The 19,272-nt window shown below is 41.2% G+C and overlaps 5 protein-coding genes across 8 annotated transcripts; 3 read left to right on the top strand and 2 right to left on the bottom strand.

Annotated features, from left to right (window-relative positions):
- Nucleotides 1-36: 36 nt before the first annotated feature.
- LOC135596674 (protein LURP-one-related 15-like) lies at nt 37-1,307 on the bottom strand. Its single transcript, XM_065088733.1, has 3 exons — nt 1,047-1,307; nt 741-968; nt 37-613 (listed from the first exon to the last, which is right to left on the bottom strand). Exons 1-3 carry the CDS (start codon nt 1,281-1,283, stop codon nt 389-391), a joined length of 690 nt encoding a protein of 229 aa, XP_064944805.1. The 5' UTR covers nt 1,284-1,307; the 3' UTR covers nt 37-388.
- Nucleotides 1,308-1,726: 419 nt separating this feature from the next.
- Nucleotides 1,727-4,310, bottom strand: LOC103972353 (protein transport protein Sec61 subunit beta-like). The gene is made up of 2 exons (XM_009386659.3): nt 4,195-4,310; nt 1,727-2,111 (listed from the first exon to the last, which is right to left on the bottom strand). The coding sequence occupies exon 2, from the start codon at nt 2,104-2,106 to the stop codon at nt 1,858-1,860; it is 249 nt and encodes an 82-aa protein (XP_009384934.1). The 5' UTR covers nt 2,107-2,111; nt 4,195-4,310; the 3' UTR covers nt 1,727-1,857.
- Nucleotides 4,311-5,869: 1,559 nt separating this feature from the next.
- LOC103972352 (uncharacterized) lies at nt 5,870-10,570 on the top strand. 3 transcript variants are annotated; one of them, XM_009386658.3, is made up of 7 exons: nt 5,870-6,038; nt 7,117-7,253; nt 8,183-8,243; nt 8,378-8,540; nt 8,945-9,033; nt 9,645-9,788; nt 10,250-10,570. In XM_009386658.3, exons 1-6 carry the CDS (start codon nt 5,987-5,989, stop codon nt 9,761-9,763), a joined length of 621 nt encoding a protein of 206 aa, XP_009384933.1. In that variant the 5' UTR covers nt 5,870-5,986; the 3' UTR covers nt 9,764-9,788; nt 10,250-10,570. The 3 variants fall into 3 exon arrangements, with proteins under 3 accessions (XP_009384933.1, XP_009384931.1, XP_009384932.1); XM_009386656.3 differs by having other exon boundaries at nt 8,375-8,540; XM_009386657.3 differs by having other exon boundaries at nt 8,375-8,540; nt 9,645-9,798.
- Nucleotides 10,571-13,208: 2,638 nt separating this feature from the next.
- LOC103972351 (uncharacterized) lies at nt 13,209-16,013 on the top strand. Of its 2 annotated transcripts, XM_065091179.1 has the most exons (3): nt 13,209-13,561; nt 13,787-14,027; nt 14,126-16,013. In XM_065091179.1, the coding sequence occupies exons 2-3, from the start codon at nt 13,889-13,891 to the stop codon at nt 15,772-15,774; spliced, it is 1,788 nt and encodes a 595-aa protein (XP_064947251.1). In that variant the 5' UTR covers nt 13,209-13,561; nt 13,787-13,888; the 3' UTR covers nt 15,775-16,013. The 2 variants fall into 2 exon arrangements, with proteins under 2 accessions (XP_064947251.1, XP_009384930.2); XM_009386655.3 differs by lacking the exon at nt 13,787-14,027 and having other exon boundaries at nt 13,219-13,561.
- A 1,717-nt stretch (nt 16,014-17,730) lies between these two features.
- On the top strand, nt 17,731-18,488 carry LOC135596502 (senescence associated gene 20-like; the record flags this gene model as incomplete). Its single annotated transcript, XM_065088550.1, has 1 exon — nt 17,731-18,488. A coding segment is annotated over one exon (585 nt), but the record flags the coding sequence as incomplete, so codon positions are not given.
- Nucleotides 18,489-19,272: the final 784 nt, after the last annotated feature.

Raw genomic sequence — 19,272 nt, 5'->3', positions numbered from 1 at the left:
TCCTAATAACAAAAAGGATAAACAGAACACCGAAAAGATCAGGAAACATGAATCTTCAATGCTTGAAAGAAGTGGCAGTGAGCTCTTCAAACAAGCTTTATGTATGATCTCTAAACAGTGCATAGGGCTGAGAAGAGACCCAATATCCACCTCACTTTCACTTCCCTGTTATATATATCTATGATCTCTAAACAGGTTCAGCTGCGGTGCAAACTACTATAATCTTACGTACATATATAGCCATCCCACGATAACACAAAAGGAGGAACATAAGATTAAGTACTACAACCCAAGTCTTGCATGAACATCCAAGTCTTCACCAAGTATCCATCTGTGGTTTCATGCTGCAGAGGAAGTCACTCGCTGTTATACTAGCAGGCATGGAGAATTAGGATCCACCTAGTGCAGCTGAGATTACAGATGAGATTCCATCTGAGATTTCGTCTGAGATTTCATCTGAGATTTCATGAGAGATTACAGTGTCTTCTTTAAAGAACTCATGTCGAATTATGGTCAGAGCAGTAACGAAGGAGTAGTCGGTGTTTGGGTTGACGGCCACGCCGAAAGCATCCTTGGATACCAATCCATTCACCAATTTGTATTCTTTGCTCATCTGCATCGCCACATCACACAATTCTAACAATGCAACTCCACATAAAACTTGCAATCAATGTTTTGATCTAAATCTAAAGCTGCTGAGATCTGTGTGCTGTACAGTTTGTTTTGGAGAAGGTAAGTACCTGCGCGATCACCATGGAAGAGTCGCCCTTGTACACAGTGCATGATCTCTTGCGGAAGCTTCCCTTGATCTTGAAGTCACACACCTCCTCCTTCGTGTTGGCAGCTAAGAACACGTCCAACTCGGTCTTGAATTGGAGAGCAGAACTCCTCTTGACGCTAAACAGCATATGCTTAGGATCTGAGCTATTTCCCTTGAAGACTTGCCACCGGTCATGGATGCTGCTCAGCTGCATGACAGAACGACCAGAGTCAACGTCTTGAACTTTGCAGAAAGAAGGAAGCGAAGCAGAGATGAGGAGGTGGACCTTCTGCTGCATCGAAATCACAGTCTTGCCGGAGGCGTCGACGACCACCTGCCTGCTTCTGAGGCTCCACTTATGGGCTTCGACCTTGAAGACGACGTTGCCGTTGATGTCGGTCACCGTGAGGTGGTCACATTTGGCGGCATCGATGAAGAACGTGAGGTCGATCGGATACGGAACGCAGAACCGTGGGCCGACGATGGCACCGGACGGCGCAGCAAACTGAGAACTTGAACTCATCTCTCTCTCTCTCTCTCTCTCTCTCTCATTCATTTCGGTCGTTGCGTTGTTGGCGTATAAATGAAGTGACATTGGAAGGTCAACGAAAACAACTAGGATTTAGACTTGACTTTGATCATATGTTGGATATGATTGCAAGAAATGGAATTATCTTTCAGTGGGCGAGTGGATCCAAATCAGTGGCCAAACCGCGTTTCTCGTGCATTTACATTTGAATTGGAGGAGAAGACTATCACTCGAATCACACGGAAACATCATTACCATCATAACATTCATAGTTCCCCCTCGTCACCCTCATCACAATTCAATGGCTTACTTCATTCACAGTGTTCAACATTCTGATGATAAGCACAAACAAATTCAACACTCACAGCAGGTTGGATTGACTTCAAAATAACAAGTATGCTGTATGTAATGTCAATTATAGAACGAAAATGCTGCAGTTGGGGCAAACTCCAAGGATTCTGATAATAAAATTGCCACATTGCCTACCATCCAATACATTGTCTGTGTTTTGCTCAAATCAAGAGTGCACCTTTAGGGAGATCAAAAGTCAGGACGCAAACATGGAGCTCTAGTGACGAACAAAATAGAGTTTACCGACGACATGCAGAAGAGCAACCACAGCAATGAATCCAATGCTCATAAAGAGAACAGTATTGGGAGACATCTTGGCTCCCGTAGCATCGTCGGTGTAGAACTGGAGCATCGTGCTCGCACCTCCTCCTGCTGCACCAGCACCACCACCACCTGGCCTGCGTCTGCGCAAGCTGGCAGCTGCTGCTGCACTACCTCTTGGTGGTGCTCCGCCATTGGCAACCATCTCGACTGTCGCAAAAAAATAATAAAAAGTAAAGCATACAAAACACAATCTTAAATATGGAGAAAGATCGTGTGTTCACGATGGAGCCAAAACAGCAGAAGAATGCAGTGAACATGTTTATGATGCAAAAGATGCATTCATTAGATTGGATTGCTAATGGCCAGAACCAATCATGTATTAGTTTTTTATTACAGTTAAAGAAACAAGAAAAAGAGAATTTCACACTAATAAATATCAACCCAAAGGAGGTTAGAGGTAACAAGTACATCTCCATAGTGCAAAATGAACAAAAATTCCACTGATACAAATATTGTTGGCATGATACACTATTTGCTCCTGTTGTAGCTAATCTTGCCTAGCCACTTGAGTATTAAAATAACCATCAAGGACTTGTGAATGAATAAAGGAAAAAGAAAATTTTGAAGGAACTTGAGGTCAATAACCATTCAACAATAATTTCCATCGCAACCAATGTGGTCGTAAAACAATCACCTGGGGCTTCGGCTAGATTTCGACTAGATTTCGACTAGATTTCGGGCCAAAAACAAGCCTCTAGATGTCTAAACTATGCTCACATGGACCACTATTTGCTGAACCATTAATCTTAAATAACACCCATCATTACCATCATTACAAAATCTTTTGTTAGACGTGATCAACTTTGAAAGACTGATAATAAGATGTTATCTTAAAATGAAAAAAAGAATGGCCAAAAAATAAAAGGGCTTCAGTCGTCTGTCATAGTGATTTAAATAAGAGCTACAACACTCGCCTAAGTGCTCGGGCAAGGCGAGGCCCGAGCGTCTCGTGTGTGGACCATGCGGCGCGCTTCAATGAGGCATCGCCTGGGCGCTCGCTCGAACCTAGGCACTGGGCATTTTGAACGAGCACCCGGTTCAATTAAGCAAACCAAACCGGTTTAAGTTTAGTTTGGTTCGTAGTTTCTTACCTCAAAAGTCACGCTTCATGCCTGCACGACCCCGAGGAACCCTAGCTCTGCTTCTGCCTCTGCCACCAACGCTTTCTATCGCTACCTCTGCCGTAGACTCAACGGATCGAGCACCTATTTTTTAATTATTTCAATAATTATATTTTTAATTATAATTTAATTATTTTTATTTAAATAATTATATTATATATTTTTAATATTTTAATATTTTAGAGTGCCTCCCTTTGCTCGGGCGAGCACCTAAGGCCTCAAGCACTTTGGGACCTTAGCGCCTAGCACTTTTTAAATCATTTATCCATCAGAATTATTTTTAGTCTTTCTAATGTTATTCCCTGCTTGGCTAACAACTTTATTTTATTTAACATCAATGTATATGCATCATGTTCATAAATTCTACGGATACATTTAACAATCTAATACATCTAACTGAAAGTAGTTCCTGTCATACTTAAAATACCTACAGATAGGATGCCTGTAAAGCATGCAGCTTCATCAGTAACCAATCGACCAAACAAATAGCTCAACAAAAAAAAAAAGGATTAATAAGTGCCACAGATATTGGAGACTGTTCATAATTCATTAACCAAATTGTTTGCTAAAGCCACCAAATCAAATATATGATTTCTCCTAGAATTTTCTCGCCACTCAGTAAACCACACAAATTTCTAACCAAACATATTAGTTCTCAAAATTGTCTTTTAGCAAATGGTGGTGAAGATCAAGCACTGAAAGAAAGCATCAAAAGGTTATTTAGGATCTCAATGTAATTCCAGAAATATTACTTAACCAGGGCAAACAGATCTACCCTCTGAGAGCATATTGTGATACTCCATAGATAAACTTGACAACCCAAAACAATAGTATATGTTCTCACGAAATTCACACACTTCTATCGAAGAAAATCAACGGATTAGTGAATTCCTACCATCACATCAACCCAAATATCAGAGATCTGATCAATCAGTCCTTTAATTCAAGGATAAGAAATGATATAAGTGAATTAAGGAGACGTCGGAATTACCGATCCTAAAAATCCAGATTTCTAATGTAAAAAGCGTCCTCAGACCAAGGTGCCAAATTGATCAGGTGAAACAGAAAAGATCGAGACGGGATGCATGTGGCTGCGATCAAAATCGTACCTTTGTGCAGCTGATGGTCGAAAAAACGCTAGGGTTTCCAACGAGGATACCGCCCAAGAGACGATCCCGATCCTTCGTGGGTATTTGACTTGCGGCATGTCTAATAGAGCTGTAAATGGGCCGGGCTAAAAAGCCCATGTAATGAAATTATATTTATTTGGGGAAGAAAAATGAGATATATTTATTTTAATGATATATTATTTCGGATAATTGGTAAGAAAAGAAGATAAATATTATTTTCATAATATTTTTTGTTCGGACCAAGTCGGCACTAAGAGGGGGGGGGATGAATTAGTGCTTACGATAAAATCACGTTGGTTTGGAAATTTTCGTTCGATGAAAACTGATCAGAAAGATGCTTGATTTGAAAGCACATTCATGAGATAGTGAAAATAATAAACAAGTAAATCAGTTTACAATATAAATAAAAAACATAAGAGAAATACAAATCATATTTATAGTGGTTCGATCGTGACCTGCATCGACTCTCGATTCCTCTTCACTCGAGGCCATCGGCTTCCACTACCGATATTCTTTTAAAAGACGAAGATTAACTATCATTTTATACTCTTTCTCTTTTTCACAAGTTCAAGAGATAACATTTACACTTAGTCCTCACTTTTTTCTTTAGAAGAACTTCTAACTACTACGAAGATATGACTTTATACTAAGAGATTTACAATTTTTTCATAAGGATTTTTCCCCCTTTTTTCAACTCAATTTCTTGCTTCTCCACGTAGGAATAACCAGGTTATTTATATATCACAAATGACTTCAAAATTGGAGCTAAAAAAGGTCTTATATCGGGTTTCCTGGGTCCTGACGGTACCATCGCTTAACACATCTAGGAGATTGTGTTTGGGTAGTATCACCGCCTGATATAATCTGGGAGATTGTGTCTCAAAAACTGAGCTTCTAATAGTGCCACCGCTTGAACCGATGGTGCCATCGCTTGACCCAACTTTTGGGTCATTGAATGAAATTTTCTCTTAACCCAAAATAATATGCTAAGTTGGCCTTTAATTGAGTTAGCATGATTCCAACCTAATTACAACTCAAAACTATTTTGATTTAGATAATTATTACAAAGCATTAATCACATGTTGTCCTGCATGTCATTGGTTTTTTGGCGCTTCATCCAATCTTTTGTCGCATCATCCTCTTTTGTGGTCTTTTACCCAATCAACATGTTGACTTTCACAACTTCGATCTTTTTTGACAGTATGTCCGCTCTTCTAAGCTTGATCCCCGAACTCATGGTACGAAGCCATATGATGATAAGTCAACCGATCCTCCAGCTCGACATCCAATCTTCTGACATATTCCACTTTGCCTCAACATTGATTCTTCATGTTTTAATTATCTATTCATGATCGAAGATAGTCCTGAATTATTCAAAACGTAGATTAGATCATAAACTCTATCAATTGATTTCATCATCAAAATTCGAGATTCAATAGTTTTATCTCAAATAAATATCATAATAAATAAGGCAGGCATGTAAATTGACAATAAAAATATTGATATTAAGGTTTTGGGGTAAAATCCCATAAAAAGTAAGGTTGGTGCATTAGAGATAAAAGGTCTTAATATCGGATTCGGGTCGGATCAAGAATTCTACCCGTTTCAAAGTTTAGTTCATTTAGCCTACTCGATCCGGCCCACAAAAGCGGCCTCTCGACCAAATCGTCGGTTCGTTCCCCCTTGCGGAAGGAAAGGAATTGATGCGATTGGAAGACGCGGCGAGACTCTCCGATCCGTCCGAAGACCCTTCGATTTCGATCGGTAGAGGATGAGCTCCCGGCCGCCAAATCTCACCTTTAAGCTCGTTCTCCTCGGGGACGGTAACTCCAATCCCCCTTCCTGTTTAATCTTTGTCTACCTCTTTTCTTTTTCGTCTGAATCTTGGTTGAATATGTTTGAGCGTTGAGTCGGCGTAGGGTTTCCTTGCGCCGTTCAGGTGGCTGCGGAATACTTGTTCGTTGGATTGGTTTCTGGGGTTTCAGTCTGGGATTGGATTTGATGTAGATGTGGTCCATCAAATTTGTGGGCCATTATTCCGTGAATTTTCCTGTATGAACTTGGCAACTAAGTTTTTGTAAAGGATCAATATTAGCTTCCTTGATGTCTTATGCACGAGTTCGACATAGTGAAGGTGCAGTCTGTAGCCAAATTGGGATCTTGGAGATTGGATTTCCCACCATTGATCTGACCATATCTATGTCATACTTGGTGTTGCAGGTTGTTATTAGGAAATATTCACATATGAGTGATATATGTATGTACTGAATTTTAAAAGATGGAAGGAAGCTTATGAGATTTCTGAGACAATGTTTATGTTTCATGCCCCTAGCATCATCAGTCATCGTGTACATGCATGCTATCAAGACAACTTATTAGTCTAAGCAAGGAGACCCAAATGTATGATCTCATGTTTGCATTTAGGTGGGTTCATGTCATGGTGTTTCGGAGGTGCAAAGTGCAGGTTTTGTTCAGGGTGGTTAGACTTCAAAGTTGTTTGCAATTGATTTGGAGTATTTTAGTCTTAAATAGGTCCATAAGGATGAATCTGATTGGACTAGACGTGACTGCAAACAGCTGCAGATATCCTGATAGTTTGTTTAGGAAGAAAAACAATATGCTCTCACAACCTTTAGATATAAAGATTCAAGAGGAAGGACGAAAAAAAGAGAGTAGTGAGTAGAAATCAAGACAAATATTCCAGCACTACTTATTGTTCTTTACTAATATGAGGTCATAGTTAAATAAAGAAAGGAAGAACACCGCGGCACTAGTAATTGCTTTTGTTAGTAAGGGGTCAGCATACACATGCAGTTGGCCTACATGCTGTAGGGCAGTACATTTCTTTGAGAATTTAATCTTCTGTTTTATGAATCTCATAATGTACATTTTTTTTTACAGGTCGAGTTGGGAAAACCTCCCTTGTATTGAGATATGTAAATAATGTTTTCTCCGAGAAACAAGAAGCTACAGTGCAAGCTTTCTATCTAAAAAAACACCTTGTCATTGAAGGTGTGCCTGTTACCTTGTCTATATGGGTGCGTTTTCTTGTCTTTTTATTTTTAATTATTTGGTTTATGTAAAGCACTAGGCTAGTAGTGGACATATCTTTGGTCCTATGGCTCATCACTCACGCTTTCTGTGAAGTTCTACCACTAATTATTTTTTCAAACATGACCCTGGTTCTTTTCAATTAAATCTTTGTGAAAAAACTAGATAAAAAAATAAGGTGATTTTGACTTAGCCACCTGTTAGTTTGTATTTGGATGACTTCGCATATAACCTTCTTAAATAGCTTCATTGAAAATCTTAAGTTCAAATGCTGCTTTTTGAGATAAGGTGGAGCAGCCATAATTTTGATTATTACTTAGGAGAAGCTTTATGTTTAAGAATGAGGAACAATAGATTTGATCAACAACCAAAAAAGGAAAAGGTTTTCCTAAAGCAAGCAGAACATTTTTCTCAATAAATGTTCTTAGCTGCAAGCAGTGGGATTAGCATGCTGCAAAACTAATGCAAGAAAGGACTCTCTAGATGCAAATTCAATATTGTTTTTGTGAAAGGACATTGTTGCAATAAAAACAGTGTCAACTTCAGATAGTTTCAACATCGAATGTTCCTGTATCAGATATAATGTTTTTCTAAAGAAAATTTTGAGGTTCAGAACTTTTCTACTTCTGTAGTCTTGTTTTGTTATGCAAAGATCTTTTCTAGGTTTTATGAAACTACACTGTCTTCCCTATTTGGCATATAGCATAAAGTATATAGCAAGAAGTTGCTCAAATTTTCCAGTGCACTTCTAGCCAAAAGATGCAGATCAGTATCGAATTATAAATTTAGGTGCCAGTCATGAATGGGCCTTGCAAGACACAACAGAGTCATATTCATATTAACAAGGCAAAAAGCACCCAATTTATGGGTTTTTTTATTGCAGTCAAAGCTTAGAATGATCATATTTATTATGCAGGATACAGCTGGACAGGAACGTTTCCATGCTTTGGGCCCCATCTATTATCGCGATGCTGATGGTATGTATCTTGCAAACTCTATCTTCAGCATCATTGATGAATTTACCTTAGAGAATTATGAACATTTTATTTTATTTTTTTGGTGATTGTGGATAATAAATACCTCACTAAATGTCTCTTGATAACTGCAGCAGCACTTTTAGTATATGACATCACAGACAATGATTCTTTTCTTCGAGTCCGAAAGTGGGTTAAGGAACTTCAGCAGATGGCATCAAAGGATATAGTCATGGCCATAGCAGCAAATAAAAGTGATTTAGTTAGATCAAAGAAGTATGATATACAAGAAGCTGAAAGGTTTGCTTCATTCAATCCTTTTCCTTAAATCTTGAAAATATAATCAGAGTTGCCAAGATAGCATACTGTTTGCAACCATACATGTTATGAACTCTTTGTAAGTTTTAATAGAGTTATGAATGGTATTTTTCAAAGTCTTGTTTTCACATTATGATTCATGACATGGTGAAAGAGTGATCTTGTTACAAGTTATTCCATCATGGTATGTTAATAAAGTCATAAATCATAACTTTTTTCCACCTCTGGATTCACATTGTGTTACTACTTTTATCTATAATTCGCAAGATCAATAGTGATTGGTTATGGATTATTCCGGGAAATTTCAGTTGCCATAGAAATGTTTTACTCTCTCCTTTTTTTGAACTCATAGCTTGTCAGTTTGATATATTATCTTTATAGTGCAGCTATGCAGCAACGATTGGATCAAAGATTTTTGTGACATCTGCCAAGTCTGGAACAGGAGTAGATGAAGTCTTTATTGATATCACAACACGTGAGTTACCCATTCACATAATTAAGAATTACTTCAGTGTTTTGTCTGGTATAGACAAATTTACTTTTTCCGTTACTTGTGATGCATCATAACAATAGAAATTACCTATCATCTTACATGAGACAGGCACTCATCTCGTCCTCAAGTTCATTTTAGTATAATTCCAGATTACATTCTAGAAGTTTCAATATACTATAGACAATCTGCAATAGTGTATATTTGAAGAGACCAATCAACTTAAGACATTGAGGTTATAATTGAGATCAACGTTCAACTAAAAAGTTGCAGAAACATTCTTTCATGTGTAGCCCATCCAATGACAGAGGTCTTGTGTTCTGGAAAGTCCTTATTTATTGGGCTAGATTGTACTGTGTATTTTATGCAAAAGCATGTCAATGTTCTGATAGGTTTCATGAAAATTGTGACAGTAACTTTAATTATTGTTGATCATTTAAATTTGGAAGCAGGCAGATGCTTTTCCAGTGATGCTAAATCTTAAGACTTTTTAACTTTTTAAAGCTACCATTCAGCCTTTGCATTTCTGTATACCTCTATCAGTATCATTTGTGATTGATAGTATTATAACGTGCTGTTATTTTGCTCAAATGAAGGATTATTGCAGAAGAAAAAGAATAGCACCAATGGCTTGCTGCCTGCTCCACCGAAAAGAGGGATTCTTGTTGTAGATGATGAACCTGAGAAAGAACCCCCACCAAAGTGTTGTTCATAGTATCAAGATTTAAATTTTTTATGAGGTAATTGCAGGTATCTCACTGGTCACAGTATGCAACTAATATGTTTGAATAAAGTGTTTAAAAAGACTTGCAGAAGCTTTACTAGAGGTGTGCTGTACTCCACTCCATCATGAGTTGATCAAACAGTAGGAAATCTAGGTCCATTTATGTCCCCAACAACCTGATTCCTTTTGCCTTCTTTATTTTTGATATAGCATCTCTTGTTGTTTGTCTATTCTGTGCAAAATTGAATGTTCTACCTAATGCCAGCTCCAAGTTTTATGCTTCCATCGTGACTGTCAAACCATTTCTGTAAATTCAGGAACAAGAATAGCTCTTTCATTTAATTCTTGCTGAATATGACGGTGCATACCTAAATGCTGGATCCATTTGTTGTATGTCTAAAGGATCTCTCAGCTGTCAAAGATGCACAGTAGATTGTACACGATTGTGCGTCTCTTAATGCTTTTCTTCTGTTGCAGATTACAGATACGTTTTGTTGTATACAACCCACTGTGGCCGGCCCCACACCCTGTGGAGACCAGTGAAGGCATCACTTGGTTTATGTGAGTGCGTCGTGTTCACAGATTAAGATGTTTGGTAGAATCTTTGTTTTACCGAAAATTTGACTTGTGTACATATTCTTGCTTTGCGCTTGCACAAATAATGAGTAACTTATCGACCTATGAATTTGTTACTCATGATCTTGATATTTTGTGTCAACTGGATCCATAATGTTTTCATAGATCCTGTTGTGTTGTAAAATCACTGTGTTAATCAGAACAATGTTGGCATTCTAAGCCTGTTCTTTGCTTTATAACCAGTAGTGCATAGTCAGACTCTTTTTTTTTTCTATTCTTCTTGATGATGAAAAGTTTGACTTGATCATGATAAGAGTCTGCTTTCATGTTCATATTCTAGAAGAGTGGGTTAGATTCGAGTCTCCAATTCAAAAGTCAAGGTCAACCTCTCATTCCAGAGCAAGTATTCCTAACCTTAAAGAAAAGCTTGGCAAATCTTTTATATGTTAGGGTATGTAGCACTAGTTTGAGCATGGTAAGAAATGATATTGGACTCCACACCAGTCTTCTTTTTGTGTTGGTCATCCTATAATGATTCAAGACATGGTTTCATTATTGTATCCGATCAAAGAATTAAACCATGCTACCAAACAACAGTTGTTTCTATCATATCATACTGACTTGTGCAAAAGAGGGATGGAACTCCAAACCCTCCATCAGATGAAGAAAAAAGAGACCCACCTATCATTGACATTACTCTTGTAATTTAATGTTTAGATTTCCTTTACAAGACGCAATGCCCATTGCCATAGCTACCTCATTAATTCGGCACACAAAGCAAACAAAAAAGTTCTCTTTGTATTTTGACAAACACAGGCTCTCCATGCCTATCCTCACATCCTTGCATAGAATTAATAATATATACAAGTAAATACAAAATCTATTTCTTTTGCTTACATCCATCTTAATAATTTTATTATATATCAATAATAAAACATAAGAAAGAACTCGTAATCTAAACTCAAGACCGAAATTTCTTTCATATAAATATAGAGAAATCTTCCACACACACACATAAATCAGGACATGGATCCAACCTCCAACATCTCCTAAAAGATTTATAATCTCTGTTGACTTATTACAGATCCTCATTAATGGGCAAGAGATAGTTGGTTTTAGGCATGCTGATTGACGGATGGCAAAAACTATGTGGAATTGCTCCACCACGAAGCCATCGAAGAAAAGTCTTCGAGCTTGAAACCGATGGCATACGACCATTTCAGCATTGTGACTTCGAGCACCGCTTCCATGGAATCTGCTCACGACGCTTCATTTCCTTGGGGAGCAGTCGTACGTCACATTGCAGCCGTCCAATAAATGCGAATACTTCCACACCCAGCTGACAAGCTAGCTCGGGAAAGCGTAGCCGTGCACCAACAGCAGCAGCAGCAGCAGCAGCAGCAGGGCATTCGTCGCCCGTGACGAACCCTTCAAAGACGGCGGATGGTGTTCGTCTTCACCGTAGAAAAAAGGAAACCAGCAGGCATTTCGACGAACACTTACGTTACCGATCGCGATGGCGCAAAACAGTAATGAATTGTTACTGTCGAGGTAATTGCTGATCTCATAATGTAGGGAGTGAGCGGGAGCCACCTGTCCGAGCTCAGACAGCATTCATTTCGAGGTGCCCCCGCACTCCCTGTTGCAGAGTGAATGAGCTCCCTGTGTCTCTTCGAACGATGAACTGTCACCACGCTAATCCACACGGGAGAGTATGGCATCCTGTCTTGATGGATGAATTCATTCGTATTGTGATGAATGAATATTGATACGGAGAATATTGAATGAATGAATGATAATTCATAGGGTGATGTGGGTTGAAGAATCTACGCGCCTTTCTTTCCCTACGATGAGTGTTAGAAAAGCGATATTTTCTCACTTGCCAACTATGATTTCAGGAAAGATCGTATGAGCTGATCGTAGAAAACATTAATCCATGGTGATGAACCTTTTCTTCTTCTTTTCTGATTATTTGACTGTAGAAAGTATTAATTCTTGGTGATGATTTTTTTTTCTTCGATCGTTTGGCACAAGCGATCATCATCCGCTTATCCCGCACAAACGTCAACCCTAACGAACAACGACCTAGTCCTTCGCTGACGACACATCATAACAAAGTATATCAGCCAATCGTCAACATGAATGAGCTCCTAAAGGACATGTGGATCCACCCTAATCGGTCACTCGGGTATAAAAGCGAGCCTCAAAAACCTAAAACGAGGAGGAAGAGAAGGAAGAACTTTCATTATTCCCCACTCTAATACTAATTTTACCATCAAAAAGGTCAAGTTGAGAACTCACCCGATGTTGATTGCTTGTGCAGGAATCCCGACGAAACCAAGATATATCTCGACTCATTGAACCCCGAAGAAGCCCAAACCACCTTGGTCCAACATGAAATTCACCTCGTGCGAACAAGTAACATCTTGAGATTATAATAGTCAAACCTTTCTCTACTCCAATCATCTTTGTGACTATCAAGTAGACCTCCGAGAGAGGCTTACGCCTTTGGGATAGTATCGAGCTATGCACTAAATCTCCAATTGACCACATCAAGACAATAACAAATATACTATAATCATATTTGAATATGGGATTGCACAAACAAACTACAATACAAATTCGTAAGCTCGAAATGATCGCAGGATTTGGTCGTCGCATATTTTATAGCCTTATGCGTATCTCAAATCTCGATCAACTATGATGAAAATTATATATATATATATATTGAAATCAGGGAGATGTCAAAGCTGGCGGTCATGGTCTTCTTCGATCGCCTTTCGGCAATTTATTAGAGACGGCAGCTGCCCCGGCCGTGTTTGGCCCGTCACAGACTTCTTCTAAAGACAACTCCATTGTTCGGTCAGTCTTTGTCTGACTTCTCTCGAGTCTCCCTTCTCGTTCCAGTAAAAGAGCACCACCTGCCATCCCCAGACCCATCAGCTTTGCTTTGACCATGCGAGGGAGGGATGACAGTGGCCGCTCCGCACTTTCCTTATATTATGGCGTCCACCGGAAAAGGAACGAAGAGTAAACACGGCAAGGTCTCTGCAACCAGAACGGCCATGGCGAAGCATGCGTCCCCCTCTCTGCCATCTTGTTCTTGAGACAAGGAAGGGATGATCGAAGAACAGAGCAGAGAGGAAAGTTAGGAAGAGGGGGAAAGCTGAAGTGCATACATCTCTCTTCTTCCTGTCCCAACAAAAGGATCAGGTACTGTTATTCTCCTCTTCCATGATTTGTTGTTGCTTTTGGTAGGTATTTTCTTTGCATACATCATAGCATGGTGCGATTTAGATTGTCTCCCTCTGGAGACCGCAGATCCATACGATACCACAAAAATAAGAGTCCTTTTGTTTGTGCCGTGTGTGTGCGCGTGTGTTTGTGGGAAGGAAGAACGGTAAGATAAAAAATAATTAGGACAAATGCCATTTACAGAGGAAATGGAGAGATCTTCTAATGCAAGAGAAGACATAGAGCGAGATTTCCTGTTGTCGAACACAGCAAGACAAGCAAAAAGGAAAACAACTCCAAGATAGAATGTTGGTATACAAGATTGACTTGCAGTCCCTGAAACTACTTCTACCTTGTTTGGACCAGAATTTTCCTGGCTGGGGAAATAGTCAAAATCTATCTGAGCATGACAAAGTTGACTTCGATGTTGTTTCAGAAGAACAAAGTTGAGATTTTGTTTCTTTGTGCTGGAAATTATGGTTCTTTACGTTCGATTTCTACATGGTAGTCTTACGGATTTCTCTCTCCGTTGTGGAGCTGCAGAACGCAAGCAGAGGAAGATGGATTCCGCCGAGCGTGGCGAACACGAGAACGATATCCAAGTAGATCTCGATGCCGATTCAACCGGCACCAGAATGCGGCTCGTGGATTACATTCCCATTTACGTTCCCACGGTGGAACAGGGGCTGCTGAATCAAAGCCACCGCCACGAGAGAAGATTTCTGGACTTCCTCAAAGCTCACCCATCGAAAGATTGGTTCCTCCGGTTCGGGTTCGTCGGAAGACTCTCACCCTTTTCCTTCTTGCGACGCAGTGGGAATCCATCCGATGGCCGCCGTCTGCGTCGTTTCCGTGTGCCGTTTGTGAGGAAGATCAACTGGGGAGCTCTGATCCGATACTTCAAGAACTGGATAAAGAAACCTGTGAACGTAGCTCTTCTTATCTGGTTGATCTTTGTGGCGGCAGGGCTTCTGATGCTGTTCCTCTTGATGACGGGGATCCTCAACGGAGCCATTCCCAGCAGCTCCAACAGAAAGAAATGGACGGAGATCGTCAACCAGATTCTCAACGCCCTCTTCACCATCATGTGCATATACCAACACCCCAAGCTGTTCCACCACCTGGTGCTTCTCCTCCGGTGGAAATCGGTCGACAGGGTGGAGCTCAGGACGGTGTACTGCAAGGACGGATCTCATCGAGTTCACGAGAGGGCTCACATAATGCTGGTTGTCTTCCTCCTCCACATTACTTGCTTCGCCCAGTACGTCCTCTGCGGCCTCTACTGGGGGTACACGAGGGACACGAGGCCGGACTGGGCCGAGAACCTCTGCATCGGCATCGGAATCGCAGCTCCGGTGATCGCCGGTGTTTACACGGTCTTCAGCCCGCTGGGAAGGAAGTACGAGGAGCCTCAATCCGTCCGCGAATCTCGAAGCCAACGGGATCAGCCGGAGCTGAAGATATACAACAGGCGGGTGGTGGTCACCAGCCCCGAGTGGATCGGAGGGCTGTTCGACTGCTGGGACGACCCAACCGTGTGCTGCGCCTCCTTCTTCTGCACCTTCTGCGTGTTCGGGTGGAACATGGAGCGGCTTGGGTTCGGCAACATGTACGTCCATATCGCCACCTTCATACTGCTCGTCGTCGCCCCTTTGCTGGTCTTCAGCGTCTCCGCCCTCAACATCGACGACGACACCATAAGGTACATCGTGGGGATCTTCGGTATCGTGGTCTGTGTTTTCGGGCTGCTCTACGGCGGGTTTTGGAGGATTCAGATGAGGAAACGATTCAAGCTTCCCGCAAATCCTTTCTGCTGCGGGTACCCCTCGGTGACGGACTGCGTGCATTGGCTGCTCTGTTGGTCGTGTTCTTTGGCTCAGGAGGTGAGGACGGGGAACTTCTATGACGTCGAGGAAGACAGCCTCTGCCGGAAGGCGGCGGACGAGGAAGGCCGGCCGGTGCTGCTTCCTCTGCCGCGGGAAGGAGGGTCGGGATTCATGGTCACATCCAGCGGCGGCGATGACTACCCTCGAAGGAGCTACTCCTGCCCACCCAAAGTCGACCCCACGAGTCTGCAAGCTTACGCTGATGCCACTTCGACATGGCCGTCGTTTACCAGATCCTCTACGTGCGGGAAGATCCATGCGATGAGACCACCTACTCCGGCGTTGATCCAACTGGACGAAGCTTAGACAGCTCACGCAAACAAGCATGCACGCTCGTTCAGCGCCGGCACACGCGTACAGGAGCAGATCCATCATCATCATGAACTGGGCATCTGCTCCCGGTGCAAGATTTAGGGCCTTCTTCTCCTCTGTTGGCATGTTTGAGTCCATCAGTCAGATGCAGAATTACAAATTACAAAGCTTTCCCAAATCCTTCTGTAACATAATTTTGGTCTTACAAATAATAAAGAGCTTATAATTCTGTAGCTGTGATTTACTTGTGCAGCAATTAATGGAATTCAATGAAATCATGTGAATGACTCCCTTAAAACAAGACTGTGATTTGTGCTTATGAATTGAAGACAAGGAAAAATTCCAATCAATTGGTTTTTCCACTTGCAGGGATTAAAATGTCAGATAGATAATAGTGGAGGAGCACAAGTGGCAGCAAATAGTCACTGTTCTTCTTCCACTAGCAAATGCAGCACACCTGTTGTCAATTCCATGCATCAAAGTGCAATTGCCCAAACTCTCTCACTGGTCTCTGCAATAGGAGGATCCTTTGTACAAACCAAGATAGCTGCTGATGTCTCATTCCATGTACAAAACCTCTTTCCCTATTTTTATATGATCCATTATTACCAGATACGAAGATTTCGCTTGATCTTTCCTTGTTTATTCAACTGTCAACTCATGTTTCACCAAAAGTCAAACTCTCCTTTTTGTTTTCTTTTTCCTTGCAAGATCAGATAAATTAATCACCAATAGAAAGGGGGGGTGATGAATGCCTGTCGCCATGGAGTTAACTGATTCAGGCACTATAGGAGAGAAAATGACAAGCATTGCAATGACAAGATGATCTCTGTGCAATGCTGCACTGAGTTCGTTCTCCTCGATTTAATAGACTGATCATTCCTCGCAGTCAGAACATATCGGAACTCGAAAGGCCAATGCCCATTCGTTCCTTCAAAACAAACATACGCTCTTAGTTTTTGGATGCTAGGAATCGTAATTTTTAATTAAAAATAATTTTAAAAAATATATTAAAAATTATTTATTTATTTCTAAAATTAATTTTAAGACTGACGATTTCGATTATCTAAATAATAGGAACCAAAATCGAATGACCCGTTTTGGTTCGATTCGGAACCATCGAACTGATTCGGGCTAATCCAATTCTAATATAATTTATTAGCCAAATTACATATTAATTTTAGATTGATTTTTCATTTTACACGCACGAGGGATTTTAAATCGAGTAAAACTCCTTTTTTTTCTCGTAAAATATTATCTTTAAATTAATAATCAATTATTAGCTTTTATACGTCTAATAATTTAATGTGGGTGGCGGGCAGCACTACACCGATTAAGAATTGAGTGCTTATGTGAAGAAAGTGGAAGGAAACTTCATTGCCACCCATCGATTGACGAGAGGGGACCGATGGCTTTACATGCACGCATTACTACGTGGTGTCATCCATATGAATAAGATCATAGGATTCATCTGATGTGCATCGATCCAAAGTGGGCATTTCACACCCAAAATAATGGGATGTAAATATATGTATATATATATATAGGTTGATGATGTGGCACATCTCTATTGGTTGGGTCTACGGTTTTGACTCGACGTGGCTGACCGATCTGGCGAGGACGCAACGTTCGGAAGAATGAGATCCCAGTTTGGTGGAGCCCTGCGTACGTGGACGCACCTAATTTGACAGCCCGCTTGCTGAGCTAATGAACTCACCGAACGCCACCATACGAAGCGAGCGTCAAAGCGTCACACGTCACTTTTGCCTCCTACAGTAATTTACTATTTTGCCCCCCCACAGCACTAGCGATTTCGGTGCGCACACGCACCGACCGACCGCCGACCAGGTTGCGCCGGGTACCGTATGCTTGGGGAACCCAGACGAGTAGCCGAGTGGAGCCCACCAGCTCCTCCCCCCCCCCCCCCCCCGCCCCCCTCGGCCTATATAAGCTGACCCCATTCGCCTCACTGCTTGCCATCCCAGACCGGAGCTTCCTGCTTCCTCGTTAACGGCGGCTGAGACCCACAGGCCACCACCGAAGCTGGCGAACGGCAGCCGAGTAGCGGAGAGCCCGGAAGGGACGGTGCGAGACTTGTATGAGGCCATCAACGGGCGGGACGTGGGGAGGCTGCACCAGCTGCTGGCGCCGGACCTGGAGTGGTGGTTTCATGGCCAGCCGGAGCACCAGCACCTGAAGCGCCTCCTCACCGGCGAGGCGGAGTATATCGCCTTCGAGTTCGAGCCGCAGGAGGTGGCGTCCTTCGGCTCCACCGTGGTGGCCGAGGGGTGCAGCCCCGGCGCGGTGTGGGTCCACGCCTGGACAGTCGACCCGGAGGGCGTGATCACCCAGGTGCGGGAGTACTTCAACACCTCCCTCACCGTCACCCGCCTCGGAGGCGACTCGGCCCTCTCCTCCCCCGCCTCCTCCTCCTCCAAGGACTCTGCCGGATCGACTCAATGCCTGCCCGTGTGGGAGAGCCGACTACACCAGCGAGCCCGGAAATCACTTCCTGGCCTCGTACTAGCAATATAATCTCATTGTCTTTGGATAAGGGTTAGGGTTTATGTTTGCAGCTCTGCTGGTGTTGGGTTTGGATGTGTGTGTGTGTGTGTGTGTGATCACAATAGTTCTTCTGTGTGGCTCTTTTTCTTTGTTTGATGTATCCTTTTTAATAGCTGAGTAAAACAATGCATGCTAGTTTTTAATATTCAGTTTTTTAAGCTAAATTTGAGTCAATTAATATTGGGAGCCCCAAAATCAAGACAATATTCAGAGATTAATAATTAAAAATATATTAAAAATTGATATAAGATTTCATATGATTCGATGACTATTGTCCACATCCAAAGTAAAAAAATCAAATTCTTCTTAACAAGACATTCGAATCATCGACCTTTCTCTTATAAACTCAAAATCATCTTCGCTCAAGCAAAAGACCTTCTCTTATAAACTCAAAAGATTTTTTATTTTTTCTCTCTATTTATTTAGAAATATTGTAAAAAAAAAACACGAAGCATTCCTCACTTTTTACTCTCCTCTTTAATACACATATGATATTTATAAAAGAATCAAACTCTATGATTCATTATTCTCTTGTGACATTGGTTTTTGAAATCCCAAAATATATGTCAATCCTATTAATTAATATATTTCCTAGCAATTGTTTTTCAAGTAAGACGATATCTTTAGTTAAATTTAAAATAAAAATATTTATCGAGAGGGAACTCCGAATTATTATATATAATAAACTCCATACTTTATTATCAGTCGAGAATTTCTAATGTTATAAAAAGAAAGAAAAAAAGAAACATATTGATATTGGACTTGTATGTGGATAATATTATCGTCCCACCCATAAAGCATATTTATATACGAAGCCCATAATATCAATATATGTTGTGCGGATCATATTCTTTGATGATCAGAAGTCCCTTGTGATTTGGGGGAGGATCGAATCAGTGGTGGATGCTACGAGCATGATATGTAAGG

The sequence above is a fragment of the Musa acuminata genome, chromosome BXJ1-11, assembly GCF_036884655.1.
Source record: "Musa acuminata AAA Group cultivar baxijiao chromosome BXJ1-11, Cavendish_Baxijiao_AAA, whole genome shotgun sequence".
NCBI classification, from domain to species: domain Eukaryota; kingdom Viridiplantae; phylum Streptophyta; class Magnoliopsida; order Zingiberales; family Musaceae; genus Musa; species Musa acuminata.
This window is presented reverse-complemented; position numbering and strand designations above follow the sequence as displayed.

Bases quoted from the DNA above. Each gene is read 5' to 3' on its own strand.
- LOC103972351 (XM_065091179.1), top strand. From the start codon at position 13,889: ATGTTGGTATACAAGATTGACTTGCAGTCCCTGAAACTACTTCTACCT. The intron at 14,028-14,125 runs GTTGAGATTTTG...GTGGAGCTGCAG, and splicing joins TGTTGTTTCAGAAGAACAAA to AACGCAAGCAGAGGAAGATG.
- LOC135596674 (XM_065088733.1), bottom strand. From the start codon at position 1,283: ATGAGTTCAAGTTCTCAGTTTGCTGCGCCGTCCGGTGCCATCGTCGGC. The intron at 969-1,046 runs GTCCACCTCCTC...TCTGTCATGCAG, and splicing joins TGATTTCGATGCAGCAGAAG to CTGAGCAGCATCCATGACCG. The intron at 614-740 runs GTACTTACCTTC...GTGGCGATGCAG, and splicing joins CTTCCATGGTGATCGCGCAG to ATGAGCAAAGAATACAAATT.
- LOC103972352 (XM_009386656.3), top strand. From the start codon at position 5,987: ATGAGCTCCCGGCCGCCAAATCTCACCTTTAAGCTCGTTCTCCTCGGG. The intron at 8,244-8,374 runs GTATGTATCTTG...TGATAACTGCAG, and splicing joins CTATTATCGCGATGCTGATG to CAGCACTTTTAGTATATGAC. The intron at 9,034-9,644 runs GTGAGTTACCCA...GCTCAAATGAAG, and splicing joins CTTTATTGATATCACAACAC to GATTATTGCAGAAGAAAAAG.
- LOC103972353 (XM_009386659.3), bottom strand. From the start codon at position 2,106: ATGGTTGCCAATGGCGGAGCACCACCAAGAGGTAGTGCAGCAGCAGCT.